This window comes from Lasioglossum baleicum, chromosome 3 (assembly GCF_051020765.1).
Source record: "Lasioglossum baleicum chromosome 3, iyLasBale1, whole genome shotgun sequence".
In the NCBI taxonomy this organism is placed as follows: domain Eukaryota; kingdom Metazoa; phylum Arthropoda; class Insecta; order Hymenoptera; family Halictidae; genus Lasioglossum; species Lasioglossum baleicum.
The window spans coordinates 637,787-659,447 of record NC_134931.1 but is presented as its reverse complement, the minus strand read 5'-3'; the positions used below and the strand labels follow the sequence as shown (position 1 = coordinate 659,447).

Below are 21,661 nucleotides of genomic sequence, written 5' to 3'. Positions count from 1 at the left end.
GGCATAAAACCTACTGCACGAGAAAGAAATAAGTTGAAACGATTAGATGTTGTTGAATTTTGGAGCACTGTTAGGAATTTAAAGGATGAATCTGATAATTTGTTGTACGATGAAATTGCAAAACTTGCGTTAATATGGTTGTCATTGCCGCATTCAAATGAACATGTGGAAAGATATTTTTCCATGATAACAGACATAAAAGATAAAAAAAAGAAACATGTTAGATATACACACGATTCGCGATCTTACACGTATTAAATTATATTTGCAATCAAAACAAATTGATGCTTCCAGTTTCCAAATAACAGATCAGATGTTAGAATTATTTAATGCCCAAATGTACAATAGAGAAGAAATACCAAAAAAATCACCTGGAACCTTGCTTGCTGGTGAAACTGAGAATAGCGGCAATGACAGTGATATATATTGAGTATTTGTTTGCTTATTTTGGTGTGTGTGTGTATTTGTTTATTATATTTTATTGTATCGTATTGTATTTGATTGTGTTATGTGATGCTCTGAGTGTTCAGTTCGTGGAGTTCATTAATAAATCTCACTACAACTTTTTAAGATATGCATTGATAAAGGTAGTTTCAAAACTTGCTATGTCCATTCCTTAAAAGTGTTAAAATAGATTATGATTTATTTTTAGGACATTTAGGATTTTACTGGAATGTAACTCAGTAGTACAGATTTCAACATTTTTTTCAACATACATATTATACATAATAAGCATACTTCATTTCACAACTGAAACTCCCACATGTTACAATTCATTTTATTTATAATAAAGAATGTTGATAATATCTAGAACGATTCATATGATTCATTTCATTAGGTAATAGGTTCGATATGCGGCAATAACCTAAAACTTCTAATATGTCATCTGTCATTGTTGCGTCCCCATCGCGCAAGCGCAACGTGTCTCCCATGCGCCTTACTCGATCCCCGTCGCGCTTGCGCATATTGATGGTCATCAGAGAAGGGGTACTGTATTCCCCTCGCGAGTCCCAAGGTCGGACTCGTCTGGCCACTCTGGAATGGACCCCTGGTTACGATCAAAGAGGATTAGGTAGCGGATGGTAGCGGAGCCCTGAGGCAGGCGGACAGAATTTAGTCAAATTTTGTGTATTTCAGATCTACAAAGGCTACTGCCACTGAAAATAGTATTTTATTTGGTTCCCCATTCTTGAAAATTGTTTCGAAAAATTGCAAAATGCATAAACATCCGCAGTTTATGTATTCAGTTTATTCATTAGATAAACTTTAGATGGTCTAAGAGACAAACTGTCCATCATTGGTCTACTCCAGTCTACTCAGAGAGTAATATACCGAAGTCTATTCGTTTATCTTGTCTATGGTGCGTTCTACTTTATCCTCCGAGCATTGTATTCACGCGACTATTGTTGACAGTTCTTCTCGAAGAAAGGTTGCTGCAGCTGTTGGGAGAAACAAACGCTAGCTCTTGTCAGAGCATCGCGACTTTTTCTATTGACAAGTTAGAATTCGTGTGGGTATTCGTAGGAACAGGAACCGATTAGGAAATCGAGTTACGAAGCTGTGTTCCCAACGACGTGTCGCTGCGAAAGAAGGTCATTGCAAATCGGAGAAAATGAGGTATTTATCTATGAATATTGAAAGAAGATATTTTCTTCGTTCCCGCGCGTCACTTTACGTTCTCCCTATCGTTTGAATCGTTCTCGTGCGTGAAAATGTTTACGACATCGACTGACTGACGCTTATTTTTGGCAAAGTGCCAATCGTTCAATTTCCCTGAGAATTGAAGAAGCAACAGTATCGAATAGGTAGAGGGAGAAAGAGGCGGGAATCAAGGTAGCATTCCATTAACTGTCATGCACGAACCGCCATCTTTTCTACTGACAATTTCTTTTTAAAGCGGCCTTCTATATTATTCATTGTACTGCATTCGCTGGATATGAAAAGCTTTCAGCGTCTGTTTATCAAATTTTCACATTTCCTCTAATTATTTAGGCGTTCTACTTTTTTGGTAATGTCAACAGAAGCTGTTTCTATATAGGACTAGGAGGATATGTTAGTCGGAAATTATATATATATATGTATTATATATATATATACACACACATATATGTACAGATAAATACGTGGCTTCTGACAAGACAGACTCTGTCTGTTTGACAGAGTGACAGAGACCTTTCCGCAGTGCGATCAGATGAAATGATGCTAACCTATTTAATTATAAGACCTTTTTCTCGTAACTCTGTCTCAAGTGCTTGTTGATTTGAAAATGCACATATGGTATATAATACTAATAAATATAATATTATTGTTCGAAATTAGAGGTTATGTTTTCGGACGTGTTTCGATAAAATGGCTATGGACTTTATAAATAAATACGCATTATGTTAATGAACTCTAATGAATATGTTAGTTTTCATTCGCGTCTCAATTCTCTACGTGTTTTGTAACTTCTCGCAGTTATCAAATTTTAGCTGAACACCGACACGATCATCTTCGAATAACGCGAAGATAAGTTTATTTTAACTTTTATAAGATCGTCAAATCTTAAAATAGATTCGATGAACTATATTGCTCGAACGTAGTTATAACCCGGCATTCTTACAGCGACGAATGAATTTTCCGCATTTGAATTTCGGTGTATTTTGAATTTTTGAATTTTTGTGATTCAAGTGGAATATTTTTTTTATTAATAGCGGAAGATCACAGATGACAGCGATGAACGGGAAGAGACCATCTTCGATCCCATCGCGACATCAATCTGAAACTATAGCTCAACATTTTGATCTAATTAAATACATCTATGATTGTAAGTATAGTGTATTGGAGGATATTGTTGTAGACTAAATGTTTGGGATAATGAAGGTTTTACATTGAAATTTGATTGTTACAGCCTGGAATTCGGTGTCTAGAGAGCTAGACATGTGCCATAATCAACCACACAGTAATTCTTCTAATTATAGAAATGGGGCATCCGTTACATATTATCAGGAACGAGAACCTAATCCACAATTGAAAGGTATATAATAATTAAGCTTTATATTATTTTCTAGTATGTTTCGAGGTTTTTAAATAATCGATAAATGTGTTTATATTAAAAGATTTTGAACCGTTCAACCTCGAGGCCTGGTGGGGACAGCGAGTTGTTCAAAGTATCACTAGGAATGCTAATTCCTAGTGCCAGGCCCATCATGTCGACTACAATCGAACATTCTCAAACAGACATAAGAAACAGAAGAGATAAATGAGAGCTGCCGAACAAAACTTGTTTTCTTTTCTAGAAACAGTTTATTGTATACTCAGAAAAAAACAATCGACAGAAGGATGATAACGTAGGTATAAATAAGTATCTAGCAATGAATTTTAAATCTTTTTGATAACAAAAAAAGTAGAATAAATATTAGGAAAGAAACGAAGATAATGCGAGAGAAAGAGAGTGAGAGAAAAAGAGCGCGTGCGCGCGCAAGAGAGAGAGAGAGCGAGAGAGAGGGTGAGAAAGGGAAAGAGCAGGGTTAAGAATGCATACAGATTAGTATGTATATTACATTCCTCCAATCTTTTATTGTAACTTAACGCAATAGTGCGTTTTCCTGGATCCTTTTAAATATCGTGTTTTTAAAAGTATTTTACTCCATGATCGAATGTAAGCCTTCGCCTGTTTCTGATATTGTCTTTCTAAGATTTGAGAATCAACACGTTATAAATAATTAAGATTTATAGAGAGCATGCTGAAAATATTTATTTTATTTGCCGAGACGTAAGTAAATGTAATTATAAGACGTAGTTTATTGCGAATCAGGATTTCATTGTTATTTAAAGAGGAGATGAATTAATTATTAATCTTTTTACCTTTTTCTAACGAAGACATGTATACAGAATGATGTACCGAATGTTAATCAACTGTACATGCGAACGAACTGTACCGAGAAGGTTTTACCTTTTAAAGTTTGCACATGTATGTATTTTTCCACGGATTGCATTTTGCATTTTTTAATCGATTTTGCACATACGTATCTCTGTAACGTTGTCACACTTCAATTTTAACGAGATAAGTGTCTTTTTGATATTGTTTAAAAGAAAAATGGAAAGGTGCATTGTTGCATATGAAGATAGTAGAGGCTGCACTTCTATCTTTGATAAAACTAAAATAAATCATATTCAAAATAGTATGGTTATTAGTACAATTTTAAATACGGTTAAACATACAACTATGTACACTTACATCGTACGTTGCGTAAACAATGTACATGACGCGAGTATAGCGATCTTGTAAAATTTATCCGACTAACATTTTTAAACAATCGTCAAACCAGTTTTTACCAGTTGCTCGTAGTGGTATTTTTTTACGTACAATTAAATAGCAAAAGTCTTATTACGGTTACCCAAAAACCTAGCTGGATACTGTTACATGTTACGAACATCATTATAATGTTAGGCATTTCTGCACCTCCGAGAATGATAGGTAGCGCTATGCTATGCATATAGAGTTATCGATTCAACGCTTCGATCCAATTGAACAATTCGCTGTTACCACGGTACTGTGAATCCTTATCGATCATGGTTCGAGCTTGATCCAAAGCGTTGAATTTTAAGGTCTTGACGGTTCGTTCCAAATTGCAGAGACTTCTTTCTATCGCACGTTTCTCGCTATTGAGCATCTGTTTATTCGAAAAATTTCTACATTTTGTACCAATCATTCTAGAAAAATTGATGTACGTTTTTAAGAGTATTATATGAAATCATGAAATATAAGTATCTAAACGATTATCTATCTGTTTAACAATATTTTTATCACTAATTCCACACCGATTCATTGAAAATATGACTAAAAGTAGTGATATTTGGTCCTCTCAGGGTTTCAAATCCATTTACCACTTTCCCTCTCTTCCACTCTCACTATCGCCTAATTTCAGCAGGACCTACAGTTTATACGGTCCCATGGAAATCACCGACACAGATTTCTCCGACATTTTTTATTTATTAATTAATTAATTCAAGAACACTCGGTTTCATATTTCGTTTTTCCACTGATTTTCATTCAATCCACATTAATTAATTAATTAATTAATAAAAGATTAATGAAATGTTGTCGGTGAAAACCGTGTCGGAGAAATCTGTGTCGGTGATTTCCATGGGTTTATAAAGGTGGGTTCCGAACCACCTTGAAAATATGACTAATCAGATCGTTTTGTAATCTGTCGCCTTAAAGTTATCAAGATTTATTTTTTAAGGCGTTCAGCTAATAATTCATATGAGTCTTTTAGCAAAAGTTCCATTGTTGAACGTTTGAACAACAGGTTTAGAATTTGAACAATAAATATATATATACATATATATTTGTTTACTCACTGTGGTTCCAGCATTCAGACGTAGAAACGATTTTATTCCGACCACTGCTGTTTGGGTAGACCTGTTTACAGTTCTTAATCTCGTTGTTTGCGTACCACAGGGTATGCCGGTTTGTTTAACATTCACGGATGCGTATATGTGGTTAAAGAATATTATAATTCGGTCCAGAGGCGCTCTCTCGTATTCGGCTTCGTTATCGACGAATTCCATTCGAACGATTGCCTCGCTGTTATTTAATACAACCGGACATTTTAATTTCATTTCCCTATTGATTGATAATTTGAAAATGTATTCTTCGTACGATCGACCATTCGAATGCGATTCTATGCACAATACACGATCGCACGCGTTCATTGATTTATTTTCATCGGTGAATTCATGATTTTTATTTTCCTGCATTACTGACTTTCCGAAATCTTCATTTTCAGGAGACGCAAACCTGCTCGGTAAGTTTTCATTAGAATTTCTTGAACTTGTATTTGCTTCCCGAGAGGTAGAACAGTTTTGGTACTTGGTCTCTTTCTCTGGGACTTGATCGCACGATTGTTGCTGCGCCTGCAACTTTTTCGACAGATCTACTAGTAGCAGCGCATTCTAATTTATAAAGCGGTCCTCTTTAAGTTGCTGTTTATAAATGTATAAAAGTATGCCAACCTTTTTCTTAAGACTCTTCACCACCTCTTTCAAAACGGCATTCTGCTGTTCCAACAACACCGGTTTTGTTTGATCTTCTCGATCTCGCGTGGTCCAAGCGACGTGTCTCAGGCTCTTCATACTTCCTTCGAATAAGTTTCCTGGTTCGGTCAAGTTCTTCAGAGCTGTTTCAACAGGATACATTTGCCTTACATGAAGGAATCTGAAAGTGGGGGATAATACTTACCTTCTGCCGCAAGTTGACAGACAGAACCAACATTCACGTCGAAACGGTTTAAAGTTTCAAGTAGGTTAGCCAGCTCGAAAGTACGGTTCTCGTACTCGCGTCGACAGCTTTGATACATCCCTATCTCTTCCTCTAGTTGATTCACCTTATTGGGAAGATGAAACTTTAATCTTTCTGACCAAAATTCTATTACAAGATACAGTAATGAAATACATGTTGCTGGATAGAAAATAAATTCAGTTACATTTATTCGAACCATACAGTGGGTGTACAAAGTATTCGTACACCTTTCCGAAACGAATAACTTTTTCAAAATTAGAATCAGCGCTCGAGTGCTAAGGGTTGAAAGATATGTGAGAAGAAAGCTGAGCCTGACGAGAGAGAAGGGCGGGTTGCGCGAAGTGCTCGATTTAACGGCACATATTGCAGACAAACGGGCAACGTCTCGAAACTTGACCGCAAGCCCCTCAAAGGCTGATGAATTTCAGCGACAGGCCATTAACGTTTTAACAGCCTCCATCCTGACACCTTTGCTAGCCTCAATCTAAGGTTTGCATCAGACCAAGGATGATGGCACGTAGTATCGCGTGCAGAAGACGAGGTCGAGCTAGATCTGGATCCCGTTAATGCCCGACGGTCATAAAACTTTCGCGTTAACTTCGTTTTACGCGGATGGCGTTCTGTTAGAAAATTGCCGTAAGCACCGACGGACATCGTTGGCTCGAGCAGAAAGAAAGAAAGAAAGAAAGAAAGAAAGAAGAAAACGAAAAGAAAGATAAGATCGATACGAAGAAACGTGGACGGAGTATCAGAAAAGTTCAGGGATTAGCGAGACACCCTCTCTATTAATCAACCGGGACACAGTGGAGTCTTCTGTTCGCCAGGCTGCTAGTTTGCAAATCAAACACTTGATCTGCATCAAACGCAAAACGAACTTAATCGAACTTGGAAGAACTTGGATGGGCCAACCACGGCTGTGTATGCAAATGTCAATTTAAAGAAACTGTCAATTACGTAGCATGGCAAACGAGGACGCGTTTATTTCTTCTGCTTCTTGAAAACTTTTATTAGAAGTTCTTTTACTTGATTCCTTCTTTCTTAAACACGTACTATGCGATATTTGTTAAACTCTTATTATTAGCGTAACTGACCCATATTTGGGATACGTGAAAAAACTTTTATAGCGGAGTTGTTCGGAACAAAATTAAAATAAACAATTCATTTAGCAAACGCACACGATCACATATTAGACGGGGGTTCCATGGTTACCGAAGCAATGGACAAATAAAGGGGAAAGGGTGGCAAGCGCGACAATGAAAACCGTGGCGCGGACACGCGAAAGTGTGCATTCGAGTTCGCCTGGAATTTCGCCTGGACACTGAATATTCAAGAGGCAGCGAAAAGGTGACAAGTTCGATTCCGCCTATCAGAAAAGCGACATTTTCAAAGGGCCCACTTTTTACGATGCATTGTCTGTAAAAAGAGCTGGCTACAACGTCAGAGTGAATGCATATCAATTTAAAAAACCGCTTTGATGTTGGTTTACGATGCATGTAGCCACCGGGTATTGCGTTTGAAACTTTTTTCGCTACCGGCATGATACTGCCGAAGAAAGTTCAAATATCTTTTGTATTTACGAGCTTGAATATCTTTAAAACAGCAAAAGCTGTATATCTACGAGTAGGCCGGAAACCAAAACTTTCAGATAGTATTACAATCGAAATAATCAAATTAATTAAAATGACGTAGCTTCTAATAATTTCGTTCATACACGAAACAACTATGACAACGCGATGGCTCCAATGTTGTAGCTTAACCGGCCATGATATTTTTCCTGCGTTCAGGACAGTTAAGACGTGGGATTTAATAAAGCTTTTAATGTAAGTACCTTCTCTCTAGTTCCATGGTACAGCTCGATTAGTTCATGAAATTGTTTCTCTGCAGTTTCTCGCGATACCTTCAAAATATCTTCGCATTCCTGTTTCACCGACGCTATCGCGTCTTTGTACTCTATTTCGTTCCTAGAAACGAGTGAAATCAGAATTTTTACATTTTTATTGAACGAGACGTTTCTATACTAATTAAGTTAAATAATGTACGCCTGTGCGTGTTCACGGTAAACCATTCACTGTCCACACGGTTGTGCTAATTTACACATCAATTTACCTTCCATTTTCAATTCTGTTTGACGTATCTAATCTGTTCGATTTGCCGCTTTGCATTCTCGCGTTTAATACATTTCCGGTATTCGCGTGCAATTGATGGAAAGATCATTTGATACCAGCCAGCAACACGTATCGATTGTTTGCTCCATTATTAGACATTTTGACAGCCGATTTCGCTGCAATTGCAGCCATTCTATTATTTTACCGTGCAAAGAAGAATGCGCGAATCAATTTCTCCAATTTATTCGTCCGGTACTTCTGGTATTATGGACGTACAGGGAAATAGGGTTTGAAAATAGCCCATCTCCATTCAAAGGTTGTTTCCACGGTGAAGAACCGAAAAAGGGCCAAAACACGAAATTACCCTGTACTTACTTGGAGGTCCCTACAAACTTGCCGAGTTTCACAAAAATTGTAACTTTTTCGGGTTACCGAAGTTCCCTTGTTAACATTTTAGCTTCTTTGGGAACGGAGACAGAAGAGGGCGACGCGGTATCGTGGTGTTCGCGTGGCTCTTAGGCACATTTGTATTCGACCCGTCTTCCCTCATCTCTTTCCCCTTGATATCCCTGTAGTTAGATGGCCTGATTACAAAGCAATTTTCGAAATTTTTCACAAGAACGGTATTACGTATTGTAATCCCAATTTCGATGTAGGCAAAATATGACTTTGGAAAGATCGGAAGAATTTAGAATCTGAAACTTTTCATTTGTGAAATTGTTTCTTATTCGCGAGGAAGGCTCGGCCGAGCAACGTGCTTAACGAACCTGTAATTCCTGCATCGTCCATCGTCCGTCGCGTCGCGTCGGCCGCGCCCGCGCCCGTGTACATACTACGCTACACAGGAAATTTGCATCTTGCACTTCCCTGAGGCAGATCATGTTTGCAACAACATTGGGGAGGCCTGCGACGGGTTTGTTTGACGGAATAGAGGCTGCCAACTCCGAAGGAGTACAAACAAATGGCCCGATTCAAATTTAGTTGATAGTTCACAGTTGACGGGGATCCGTGGCATGGAATTGTGACATTGCGTCACATATATGCAGTGTCAACTGTCAGATGATCTTGACACATACGTGACACGCGTCTGGTCTGTTTAAGGTTTACCCGTGAGATTACCATGCTACTGTCACGCAGGAAACTAGAACCAGCTCTCTGTCTTCTCGCTACTACTGATTTGGCTAGCACTTCGCGGTCTTAATTTTAGAACACTGATTATAATAATGTGAACGGCAATACGGTAAATTCGCGCAACAAAATACACAGTCCGCGAAGGTCGTTAACATCGAAGCGTGATTCTCTTGTCAAGTTCCTTCCTTCCTTCCTTCCTTCGCTTCTAAAGGAACTTGGAAAAGCGTGAACTGAAGTGGAGACATGGTTCTGACATTTTCCACAGATAGAGAACTGCGGATAGAAGTACGAGCGTTATGAGGAAACCGTAAATATAATTCAATCAAAATTCTACTAAAATTCGCAAGCAAGTAAACCCTCAGAATATACGCGGTACTATGAACGATATTATCATATATTTATCAAATTATGTTCGCACGAGTTTACACCAAGCTTATTATTGCAAACGAAATCGTATGTCAGTACCTATTATATGTATACATGTATGTATGTATATAAAAAGGCACGTAATCCCTTCAGTAATTTCGTCCGGTTCACTACGTGTGGCGGTAAAATTTGTTCAAATGGTGAAACTTCGAGCAGGCTGTTAAATAACAGTAAAACGCGTGAATGTAAACTCGAGTCGTTTACTTCCGCAAGTTCGTGATCCATTAGAGGCACAAAATTTCACGTTTCGAATTCCCCATTCTCGAGGTTTTGCTATTTTTTTCCCCCCGACGGAGCTGTTTACCAAACAGCAAAGCAATCGAGAAAGTTCGCGGCAAAGTCAATATTATTTCTACGGAAATAACCTCCTTTTAATTCGAATTTAGCTTCCCGCGAGGCGCAACCAATCGCGTCTGACACGATTTACTTGCGAACCAACGCGAAACTTGTACCTACTATTGCTGTGTATCGCTTTTCGAACGGAAGCGAGATTATCTAATTAAACCCCCGGCTATTAACAGTCGAAATAGACGTGCTTTTTTTTGCGGCGTCGAAGACGGGAACGAACGATACGTTTTCGTTTTCCATCGTCGCAAATGGAATAGACTAGGTTTTCAATCTGCGATGATTGAAAGTGTAGTTTTTTTTCCTCTGTTGTTGGTCATTTCGGAGGTGAAAAATTCGCGCAGAATTTTTAACGATACTACATTCGAAATAACGGGTGAATGCACTCATCAGGGAGGCGATTCGATTACGTTCGCTCTTTGTAGATCAATACGAAAGCTACGTTCATCAGCGCGATTGTTGTCTCGACGAGCGGTAAAACAAGCATCCGCACGCACATGTAAGCTGTAGTATTGCATAAATCTGAAAACATTGTATGCACAAGCGTAAAGACTCGAAGTAAGATGTTCGTAATGGTGTTAAACCCACCATTATTTGTCGGCAAAATGATGGGAAAGTTGTGCAAAAAGTCGATAAAGGAAGAACGCGTAGTTATTGATTCGCAGAAAATGTGTGAAATGTAAAAATCAAACTGTAGCTTTCAGCCGAAAGTCGATATTTATACGTACATATATGGAAACAATCTGATAAAGCTATAATTAGGCGTGGGGGAATAGCGTCGTAGAAGGGGAGACAAGCCTTAATCTGGCAATTCTGACCGGACTTAGCAGGGTGATTGTATGTGTACAGTGTACACGACAATAAATAAAATTCCGAAGCAATCTTCGGCGAAATTAGTACGCATGTGCAGTTAAGCGTGAAACATCCTCCTCGACTTCCCCAAAGCTGTGGTAATCCTTTTACAGGCTCAGTGACTTCGCTACGAAAATTCCGGTAATTTTGAACGGCGCGGCGCGTTTCCATAAATGCCAAATGCGATGTACATGGGTATCTTTCTTTCATTAGCGAGAAAATTTGGTACGAGCCTGTTTTGTTTTCGTCGAATGCAGATCAGCTTGTATATATGCAGAATTTAATCGTGAAACATGCTCCCAGTCGAATCGGTGCTTATCGGGTGTCCCCGCAGTATCGTGGACGAACGACACGTTCGATGATTTGAAATTCCGCGAGTGAATTCGCGCTTTGTCCCAGCAACAGAGGTCTCGTCGTTTCGATATCGTATTTTCGAACTACCGAGCAAGCTGAGAAGACATCTTAAGGGAAATTCCATTGTCGACGGCGCGCCGCGCCGGCAATCGCTTGGTCTTGGAACGACGCGAACGAGACTTGCGAGGATCGACCTGTGTGTCCTCTGACTCGAAAAAGAATTATCGGAATTAACTTGACCAATAATACACCGTTAGCGTAATACTATGCTAATGTCACTTTGATTTGATGGGAGATTCAAGTTGATCCGTATTACGACTTTGCATTTCAAATTCGATCAAAGGACGACTTTAATAATCACGGTTTTAATTGCGCGTTCGCGTCACGGGTGGTCTGGCCAGGAGCAATTAATACCGTAACAGTGTCGCCGGGAAAGGCGCTCGTCATTATATTAGAATCCCAGGATTCACCAGTCAGGAGTATAAATTCATTTATCTCTGGCACGTATTAGCATAGGGAGTAACGGTGCTGCGTAAACGGCGAAATTCGGTGGGTACTTGTCAGATTTATGGCACTGTCGGAACTTTTAAAAGCAACTTTTCCAGCCTCTCCCATTGTTGCCTTCCACCTTCGACTTTTCTCGAGAGTCAAATTTCGAAAAGTTTCTCCGTGCAGTTTTCCCAGCCACTTTTCGCTGCTTCCCCGTCTTCGCGGTCATTTTTCGTTATACATATGCAACGTTATAACTTTGCTCGCACGAATAATGCTGTTAGAGACTAGTTCGCCGATTCCTATAACTCGGCACGTTCAAATGACTATTAAGTTTCGTAGAAACTGAATAATATACTCGATAACATAATTACGAAAGCGGTCCAATTTCTTGTTTCACGATATTTCAAGGCAAATGATATTAAATGAGCAGTAATAAGCTAATCCCTCTAACACCTGATAAAGTCTCAGGTTGTTCCGTCCAATTTAAAAAAAAAGCATCCTTCCATTTGCTGGGGCAACGAAAGTGTTCGGCTCGCGGTGACAAATCGAGTGCCGAGCGTGCGGCACACATCGTATCACTCATCTGCAAAAACAACAATTGAAACATCCGTAAAATTGAATAGTGTTACAACAGGAGATTGAACGCATCCTGACATAACACGCGCGTTGTGGAAACGAGGTTTGCCGCCTCTCCCGTGCAGAAACACAGCATCCGCGTGCATGAATATGCTATCAGTGAAACTCACATATAGCTGGAGAGATAACGGCATGTTCCATCGTTCATCTCAGTCACGATAAATTAATTTGATTCGCATTGCAGCGCGATGCGAGAACGCCCGCTCGGAATGCTTCCGAACAAAGAAGATTAAAATGTTTGATTTTGTTAGAGTGAAATAGTAGGTTTCCATTTTCATCGATTTCGATACTACTGGCACGTTCAGCTGAACTTGTTGGGTCGTGAGTAGTCATTGGATAAACCTCCGAACCATTGTTTCGTTGAATCGTTTAATAAATACGATCACGGTGGGTTTTATAATATGTAATTCGTATAGTCGAATGTTAGGTCCACATTCATTTTTACAATACTCACAGTCTACGTCACATACGGTTCGACGTGGATAGCTTGTCCCAATTAGCAATGTATGTACGTTGGCTGTCGGAACAGCTTGTACAACGAAAACTGAAACAGATTAAACTGTCTTCGTGTTCACTCCCCACCTGCGATTCCGTTTCCGCACTGTAAGCAGACCTCGTGAAACGGTACGAATGAACAGAATTCCACAAATTGATTGTCAGCGATATGTCAACACGTCGCTTCGAGACTTGTTAAATCTTGCCTGTTGCAAGTATATCACTAGACTCCGAAAAACTATAAAAATCGATATCGAAGAGTGGAGGGTGCTTGGACTGGTACTGCACGCGCGACGCAAAAACTTTCCAATCTCAATGTGTCTCTCCTGTACTGTGTTTACCTTATGGAACATCAAAAGTTAGCTTAGATAGCGCTATCTCATAGTACTACCCTCCTCCAACTGGCTAACGCATTCTATGCGCTATGCAAAGAGACTTTAAGGATAAGATCGAATCGCAGCGAAATGGTTCCCGACCGCATTCCACTTTCTATAATCTCTCTTGACTTATGAGGCACGTAAATTTTGCGATTTAGATCCAGACTAGCTCTCCCACATTGTTATAACATTTTGCTACTTGTCTCACTCTGCTTCTTGGACATTTTCAAGCGAAGAGTTGCAGGCGTTGCCTTTGGGGCAGCTTAGCCCTACGACTTCGTTAGGCTCTCCGGATACTCTGATTCAACCACCCTCCGTTTTCAACGATCCCTCGTTTGCCTTGCCGACACCTAGGCTCGATAGTCCACTTTAGTACCTACGCTACCGGAAGATAGTCAAGCCGATTCAAGTATGTTCGAACATACTACAGACTCGAAATGGTTAAACTAATTCCGATTTCTACGAGCGGCTTAAAACTCGACTCTGCTTGAGCTGAAACAACCGAGAGGTACTTCGAACAGCTTGAAACTTGAATCGGCTCGGATAGTTGAATCGCCTTGGACCGCTGTCTTTGGTTCTCTTTGATATCTGTTTTTCTTGTATTAATCGATATCGAGAAGTCGGAACGTTTCCAACAGAAACACAACAGTTGTTCGAGTGTAAATTGTAATCAGTTGGTGTGGAATGACCTGTATCTTCTAATGAAATGTTCCAGTTTTGGTGTGGTTGATCATTTAGCGCTTCTCTTTAAGCCTCTACGTACGCGTATGCTTAACACGTCTCGCTGCCTAAGTTTTTCTCAGATATGGCAAGCTAGATCGAAATCGTACCGCGTCCACCGTGTTCGCCGAATTACAAGTGAAATTTACACGCGTGCAAAGGGGACAAAAGGGGCAAAGAGCAAAGGGTACGGCGGTCATTGGCATTACGTCACGTTACGTGGATCGTGAAACGATAAATTCACTGTCACCGGAACCGACGTTTACGCGGTTCGGGCATCGCCGTTGCAACCGTGTTCGCAGGTTGTCATTGATCGCTGGTAAATCATCCGGTTTTTCTGCTGATCGTGTGACAATTGAACCAATATATCTCTACACACCGGTACACCCCGCGACGAAATTTGATGCTTATCGATAATAAAAACGATGGCCAGCTTGATTTGCGGCTCGTGAACGCTGGAATAAAATCTGCTGTAGTATCACAGGTTCGGTATTACGGATTTGATGTGCGCTGTGTTCTACAGGTGCCAGTTCTCACTATTTTCAGCGCTGAGATGGTAACGAATTTTCGGACACGGTCTAGAGAATTGATAGTACACGCTAGACTGTGGTCTTGCTAACTACGCGAATCCGAGAATGTGTTTAGCGAAGTTGTAGGAAACGTTGCGATATCAGGTTATTAATAATGTTGTGGTACTCGAAGTATGTCGTTATCAGAGATTATAGCATAAATTGGTAGTTTCCTTTAGCTCAGCTGTGCGTTCCGGTACATGCAAGTGGTTGTATACTCAGCGATGTACAGAGATTACTTAGTTTATTAGCTTATGCGTAAATAATTTCTTTTTTTTTCAAAAAGTAAAGTTCACGGTTTTTGAGTTTTTCATCTGTGCCTGTAATGGATTCTTCTCGCCTGTGATCAATCATAGAGATTTATCGATCATTCCGATAAATAATCGACGACAATTTGGAGAATGGAAGCGCGCGGGGTTTGATCCCATACGTTTCGTTGCAGGCTCCGCGAAGGAGCGTAAATCGACGTGGAAGAAGTGGGGTTCGGGAAAATAGACGACGAAGCTCCAAGTACGGTTTATCGATAGCATCTGGTTCTCTTTACGTTTTCCCGGCAAACAACGTTGTAAATCCGTGATACGGGTCCGTGGACCCGGATGCAAATTGGACAACGGCTGCCTTTACCGAAGAGACCGCGCGGAAATTGAATGCGTCCAAGTACAAGACCTCTTTAAATTAGTCTGGTCGTTGATGAAGAAATTTCGAATAGATTCCTCTAGGTGCGAGGAAACGGCGTTTTCTTCGCCAAATTTTAGCAATTTTCATTATATCATTCTTTACTTTACGTATTCGTCTCGGAATTTGTTGCTACCGCCTCGAAACACTATAAATCAGTGGATAGTCCATAGCAGAAGTAGCTCGCAGAGTTAAGAGAAGACGGAGTTAATTATACGCGTGTTGTAACGAAGAAATTTCGCGAGGTAATTGCGAGACTTGAAAGTGAGATGGAGAAGCGCGAATAAATTATTCTCGAGTTGCAGGACCGAAAATAAGAAACAGGACAGCTTCATAATTAGCGGAAAGACGATCCATAATCCACAGGATGGACGATGTCTATAAATTATGGTAACTCATGAATAAATTATGGATTCTATGCATCCACGGGACACGCAATTCTATACAATACTATGAACATTCTGTAAAATTATGAACATTCTGCGACAGATAGGGTATTCTAAAGACTATCAATAGGGAGCGACAGAGCAGCAAAATTTAATAGTAATTATGTTCAACGTACCTCATGACGAATTCTCTTTGTTGCAGGAAAGTGTTTTTCCAATGATCCCTTTCAATGATCGTATTCATTAGTCTCGAGCTCAATTCTGTTCTCGTTTGTAGGGCATCGCCATTTAATGTTCGCAGCTCTGAAAGAATCAGCCTGGTATCAGTTTCACTTCATTTCTCATTTTTCTCCATCATTATCTCAATGTAAATTGCGATGGAAATTTCTTTTCCTTTTTGAAATCGAACTTCCGGAAAAAATCATCTTTTCGCGCATAAAGTCGAAAAAGTTGGTAGAACTTCGTGACTATCGGGCTCGTCGCGGCCTCGAGCAACTCCGACGTTTCTCATTCTACAGCTCCGAGATTTCAAACTTGGAAACTCAAGCAGAATTGTTCCCGATGAGGTGAAGAATTATGTTTAATCGTGCATAGCCGGGGTCGTCGAGGTAAATCCGAAAAAGTCACCGAAACCAGAATCGACGAAAATTTTCAATTTTTTCGTAACGGTATTCGACTTTTTACTGTTTCGTTCAACCGCATTAAAAATTCATGAGATGCGGGGGTTTATGGAGCTTCTGCACGCAACGGGAACGCAGATCTCCTGTTAATATCACAAGTAATTCGATCGAGGTAATTCGAAGACGTATCGTGTAAGCGCGCACCTGTTTAGCGTTAACAAGTTGAGCGAAACTTCCGTATGGCTTTCTCATGTTCGAGCAATGCGACTCGATGGAAATTCTCTGAAGTGGTCTATTATTCACCGTCGTCTAACGAGGGGAAAAAGACGTATGTTGAATTTCGCGTACTTCTCTCTTCGTATTCCATACCGACTCGATATGCAAAACTAATTTGTTGCCTTAATGCGTCCCGTTCTTCCGTACAATTATCCGTATAAGTACCCACTTACGTGATCAGATATTTACATGTACTCGTATCGCATTATCGATAAATGTGCGATTGGCATTTTTACCTTCGAACAAGTACATTTCGTATGCACGTTTAATGCTCGCATGTTCAAACGGTATTATAAACAAAAAAAGAAATGGTTGGTTTTCTACGTTAACGCATTGTTCGATTGTGAGAATTTACCTTGACCTTCGCGCTTCAAACGATCCAACCGAGCCTCCCGCCTAACCTGTAGCCGCAAGTTAGTTTTAAAAGCCTGTTCGAGTTGAACGAATTTAGCTCCGACTTCGCGGAGAGTCGTACGCAGTTCGGAGACTTCCGATTCCCTTCTTTGCAACTGCTCCTCGAGATACCGGAGCCGCGTCTCCATCCTTCCTGTAATTGCATTAATTAAATCACTGATATCAAGCCGAGGAACGTAGTCCCCGAACTACTAACCGGAAGAAGCAATCCCGGCGGTTTGAAAAAGGAAACTTTCCCCATTTCTTTCAGTGGAAACTGAATGATATCGACGCGGTATACCAAGCCATTTGGGACTTTCCAACTCGCTCGCGTAAACTGGGCTACGCTTTGCGGGTTTTACCACTCCTTTGCAAGCTACCGAACTTTCCTCTATTTAACTATAATCTTCAAGGAATGAAGTTTCCTCGGGACCGATCACGCGGAAGTTATCGTCTAGATCCGTATCATTGATACACAACGCGTTAAGTTAAGACCTCTGCAACAGCGTCTGCGTCTCGACGAAAATTCATTTCCGTAGAAAATAACGATATAAACACACGTTCTCGAGAAAATCACGTTTAAGATTTCTATTACGGTTCGTAATTAGACAGAATTACTCTCCCTTAGTTATCAAGTTTTAACTTTTAACATCCGATCAACTGGAAAACAGCACCTTTCTTTCGAGAGCGTCCGAGGTACCAGAGAGGCTCTTGTTGCTTCACGAAAATCAATGACTCTTGATTTTCCGATTGACATCACACCACGATCTTAGATACGGTTATAAACACCGATAGAGGCTCGATTCCATCTCGAATTTAGGTGCAGACGGTCGACCAAGCTAATCGACGGGGGTAATCGATTAGAAAGAAGCAAACACGAGTTCAATGGCCGACACTCAACCGGAAGAAAGCCCTTCCGATCGAATGATCGTATAGTTTCGCAAGTGTGGAAATTAATATACGAGAACGTGTGTCTGTTTCCCAGTCTTTCTCAAGTCCTCATTAAATTTTTATTGGACCATTATTTGAAATGTTTCGGTTCTCCTGCAGATTGGGACGCAGAGTCAATGGGTAGCCGTTCCAAAAGAAAGTCTGTCTTCTATACCTGCCGCAACAAACTTTCTAAGCGAGGGACAGACTTTTTTCCCGAATAGTTGCGTAAACGAGAATGAATTGGCAACGAGCGTATTAAAAATTATATTTACTAGATCAGCCGCAAGCATTACGGACGTGAATACTGATTATCGGAATATTCTTCGCGAGCGAGACGGAGCACAACCGGAAATGATCTCCCCTGTTTCATGCTAACGACTTCTGCATTCCCATTTTTCTGCGTCACGGCGCGGTCGCCGTCGACGTTCTCGGGCTTGTTTTCTTTATGAAATATGCGACTGCGTTGTGCACAGTCTGTCAACGCAATAAAAAAAAAAAAAAGAAGAGGAGGAACAAAAATCCGATACATTGTCGTTACACGTGAGATGTTAATTCTTCCCGCGGACGTTTCGTTACGTGTCCACCGCTGGATATTCTTTTTCTGAAGTGTGTCGTCTGAAGTTTCTGAAGTATCCTTTGTTTCTGCTTGAAAACAACGTGAACCGAAAAATCTTCATTTGGACCTGTACATGTGTGCACAGCATAGGGCATAGGGTACATCCGAAAGAGCTGGCGAATTGAAAACCAGCAGTTACCTTGTCCATACTGAAATCGGTAGGTTTGTGCTGCTTATCCGGCGTCAGCAAAAGTTTACGCGCGTTGTATGAATTTATCGAAGGTAATAATCTCGACACGATACCGGTATTTTCATTCGATATTCCGGTACGATCTTACTATCAATCTTTTTAATGCGACGTCAGCTGTACCGTTTGTATCACAAATTCGTATGAATTGTCGCGCCTGCAGGTGTGAGAATCGATAACGATAATTGGACAAATATATCACTGCGTCTCGATTGCTGGTATTACGCGGAGGACCAAGTTGTTGCTACCTTCTCGAGGCTCGGCGGTGTATCGATAAATACTATGCTGCGACAAAACGCAGCAACTTTTTTCGATAAAGCTGGATCAATTCTTCCCTCAATTAGTAGAAAGAACTACTAGCACTTAGTACTTTTATACGTAGGGGAATATGTAAAAGGGATCGACTGGTTGTACATCCACATAAAAAATAAGGTCGTAGGAAGTTAGGACGTATTATATTACATACAAGAAAGAGCAGTGACTTGTCCCGGTTTCCAGAATCGCCCTTTACAGGGCTCTTACACTATTGAATATGATATAATAAAAATATTTGGGTATTTCACTTACGTAGGTTGTTGGTGGGTCGTAAGACGAGGATCGCGCAACGCATTTGAATAATGCCTTAGAGCCGGCGCCGGTGGAACGCGGTTCAAAGGCAGAACTATTTCGTTACGGTATTGCTAACGGATTCTTTGCCCCGCCTCAATTTGATAGTTCATCTTTGACGTCGTGGAAAGCGCCTGGTTTGAACAGGTACAACGTCGCGCGGACGTTATAACACCGCCCTTCCTTTAAAACACTTGCCCTAGTTTTCGGTCTCACGGCGCCGCGCGGCCCAGAGACTGCGCCAATTTAGCCGTTCTAACTTTTATTAATCTAGCCCTCCCTCTCGGAATTTATATTTGTTCCGTGCTCCCCGAATCTTGTAATTCGTTTCAACTAAATTGATTTAGGGGTTCCTTTAACAGAACCAGTGTAGTCTCTAGGAGTGAATTTCTGAACTTTGAACTTCTCCCGCAAGGGAGTGCTATCTGTCTCGCGATTACCGCCGAAAATCTGGAGTTTCTGGTATACGAAGGTTGTTCGAAAAATGCTCCATTTCCTCGAAGGGGCTGATTTCCGAGGTGATTTCAGGAATTCCTCCAATTGCGTCTGAAAACGGATTCAATATTTTTCGGTCGTTTCCCTTCGTGACTTGATATGCCACTCGCGGGAAATCCGCTTGTCCCCCACCCCAGTTCGAGTTATCGCTAGCGCTTTTATTGGTGCGGATCCATCAAGGTTAGTTGATCAAAAATTGAACACCTCCCTGCACCCTCGCTAACCGTCCGTCCCTTAACGCGCGGTCGTTGAACACGAGGAAGAGCCCGTGATCTATGAAGATTGTTACCGTATTTCGAGCCATTGTGTCGTTTAATCGACGGGAAATAACCGCAGATACCCACAATTCTATTTCTGGCCAGGCAAAAAGAGGCAAAAAGCGGAACCCCGGCATTCCGGTCGGTTTTAGCCATTCGTTTCTCGTCGAATTTCCTGTCCCGTTCTCTTGAAAATCGGGCGTTCGAACTCGGTCGTGCCCCGACGCTCTCAACAGCGATTAATTAGCGGCAAGTAAGTAACTGTTTCCGTTTTTAGTTATTCTTTTGTTGTGTTCTACGCACGACCACCACCCTCTTATCCGGGCGTCGATCGATAGAATGTTTCTAGCAATCGTGACCCACGGCAATTACTGTCGTACGTTTAATGAAAATTACCGACAGGGACCAATTATTGTGGATGAGATACCGGATCGTTTCCATGGCGAGTGCGTTCGTGGCTTGCGATCGAAAGCTCGGCCGTTCGTATACATATTTTGACCGTGTCGTCATGTAATATTCTCATCGCCCGATTATTCCATTGGTGTTTCATAATAAGAGAGAATGTTTCATTATTTCTTCATTTTTTTTTTAATTAAAATGAGACTGCGTACGGCGTACGGTTCCCGTTCGTCGTACTAGAGTTAATCATTTCCTGTCGCTCTCTAATGACGTTCAGTAAGTACCTTAACATCTAGTCACGCATAATTTCCAGCTTTCTTGATGAGAGCACTTCACTCGGGATGTTAATTTCGCCTTTGACCAATCACCTGGAATTTACATCGTAGAGGGTAATTGTTTTAGGTTTGATAAGCCTGCGACACTCGGAAAATTACGACTGATACCTCGAGGGCCAGCTGGAACTACTATGTGCTTATTCAAATTTACCAAATCGACTCGGATCGCCTACCAAATTTCAGCGACAGCTAAGATGTAAAGATTTTTACGTCGTCGAAAGTGTATCTCTTTTTACTCATGTTTAACTACAATATATATTTTGGATTATATTTCACAAGCAATCATTGTAGGCATCGTGTAAATTTAACACGTCCCCGGTAGAACTACCTCGAGTATTTTGATCGGTTTTCGGCAGAGTCCAACTAGTCCAACGGCGCCAACCACCGATAAAGACGGATCACAACGGATTATTAACTCGGTAGACGGTGATTCATCCCTTCTACTAGAGTGTTCTTAACGAGATCACAACTTGTAATCTCCTTCGGCTGCGCGAAGCTTCGACGTTTGGAGATGTTTGTGGACTTTATTGGCTTATAAAGCGAGGAAGTCCAATTATATTAGTCCCCGAGGAACTTTCGGATAAAGGCACGGAACTCGAGAGACTTTGTAGAGACGGAAAAGAATCGATCGCTTGGTTTAGTCGACCAGAACTCTAACCTGGAATTGTCTCCTTGCTCGACACCTGCTCTAATCC

General features: G+C 40.8%; 2 protein-coding genes across 4 annotated transcripts; one reads left to right on the top strand and one right to left on the bottom strand.

The window, feature by feature from the left end:
* The first annotated feature begins 1,380 nt into the window (after positions 1–1,380).
* LOC143207287 (MAPK regulated corepressor interacting protein 2-like) lies at positions 1,381–4,764 on the top strand. Of its 3 annotated transcripts, none has more exons than XM_076420562.1 (4): positions 1,381–1,617; positions 2,694–2,806; positions 2,891–3,016; positions 3,099–4,764. In XM_076420562.1, the coding sequence occupies exons 1-4, from the start codon at positions 1,613–1,615 to the stop codon at positions 3,173–3,175; spliced, it is 321 nt and encodes a 106-aa protein (XP_076276677.1). In that variant the 5' UTR covers positions 1,381–1,612; the 3' UTR covers positions 3,176–4,764. The 3 variants fall into 3 exon arrangements, with proteins under 3 accessions (XP_076276677.1, XP_076276678.1, XP_076276676.1); XM_076420563.1 differs by lacking the exon at positions 1,381–1,617 and adding an exon at positions 1,698–1,833; XM_076420561.1 differs by lacking the exon at positions 1,381–1,617 and adding an exon at positions 2,086–2,277.
* Positions 4,744–18,584, bottom strand: LOC143207289 (uncharacterized). Its single transcript, XM_076420564.1, has 6 exons — positions 17,101–18,584; positions 16,026–16,152; positions 8,115–8,247; positions 6,227–6,371; positions 6,001–6,164; positions 4,744–5,907 (listed from the first exon to the last, which is right to left on the bottom strand). Exons 1-6 carry the CDS (start codon positions 17,285–17,287, stop codon positions 5,245–5,247), a joined length of 1,419 nt encoding a protein of 472 aa, XP_076276679.1. The 5' UTR covers positions 17,288–18,584; the 3' UTR covers positions 4,744–5,244.
* Positions 18,585–21,661: the final 3,077 nt, after the last annotated feature.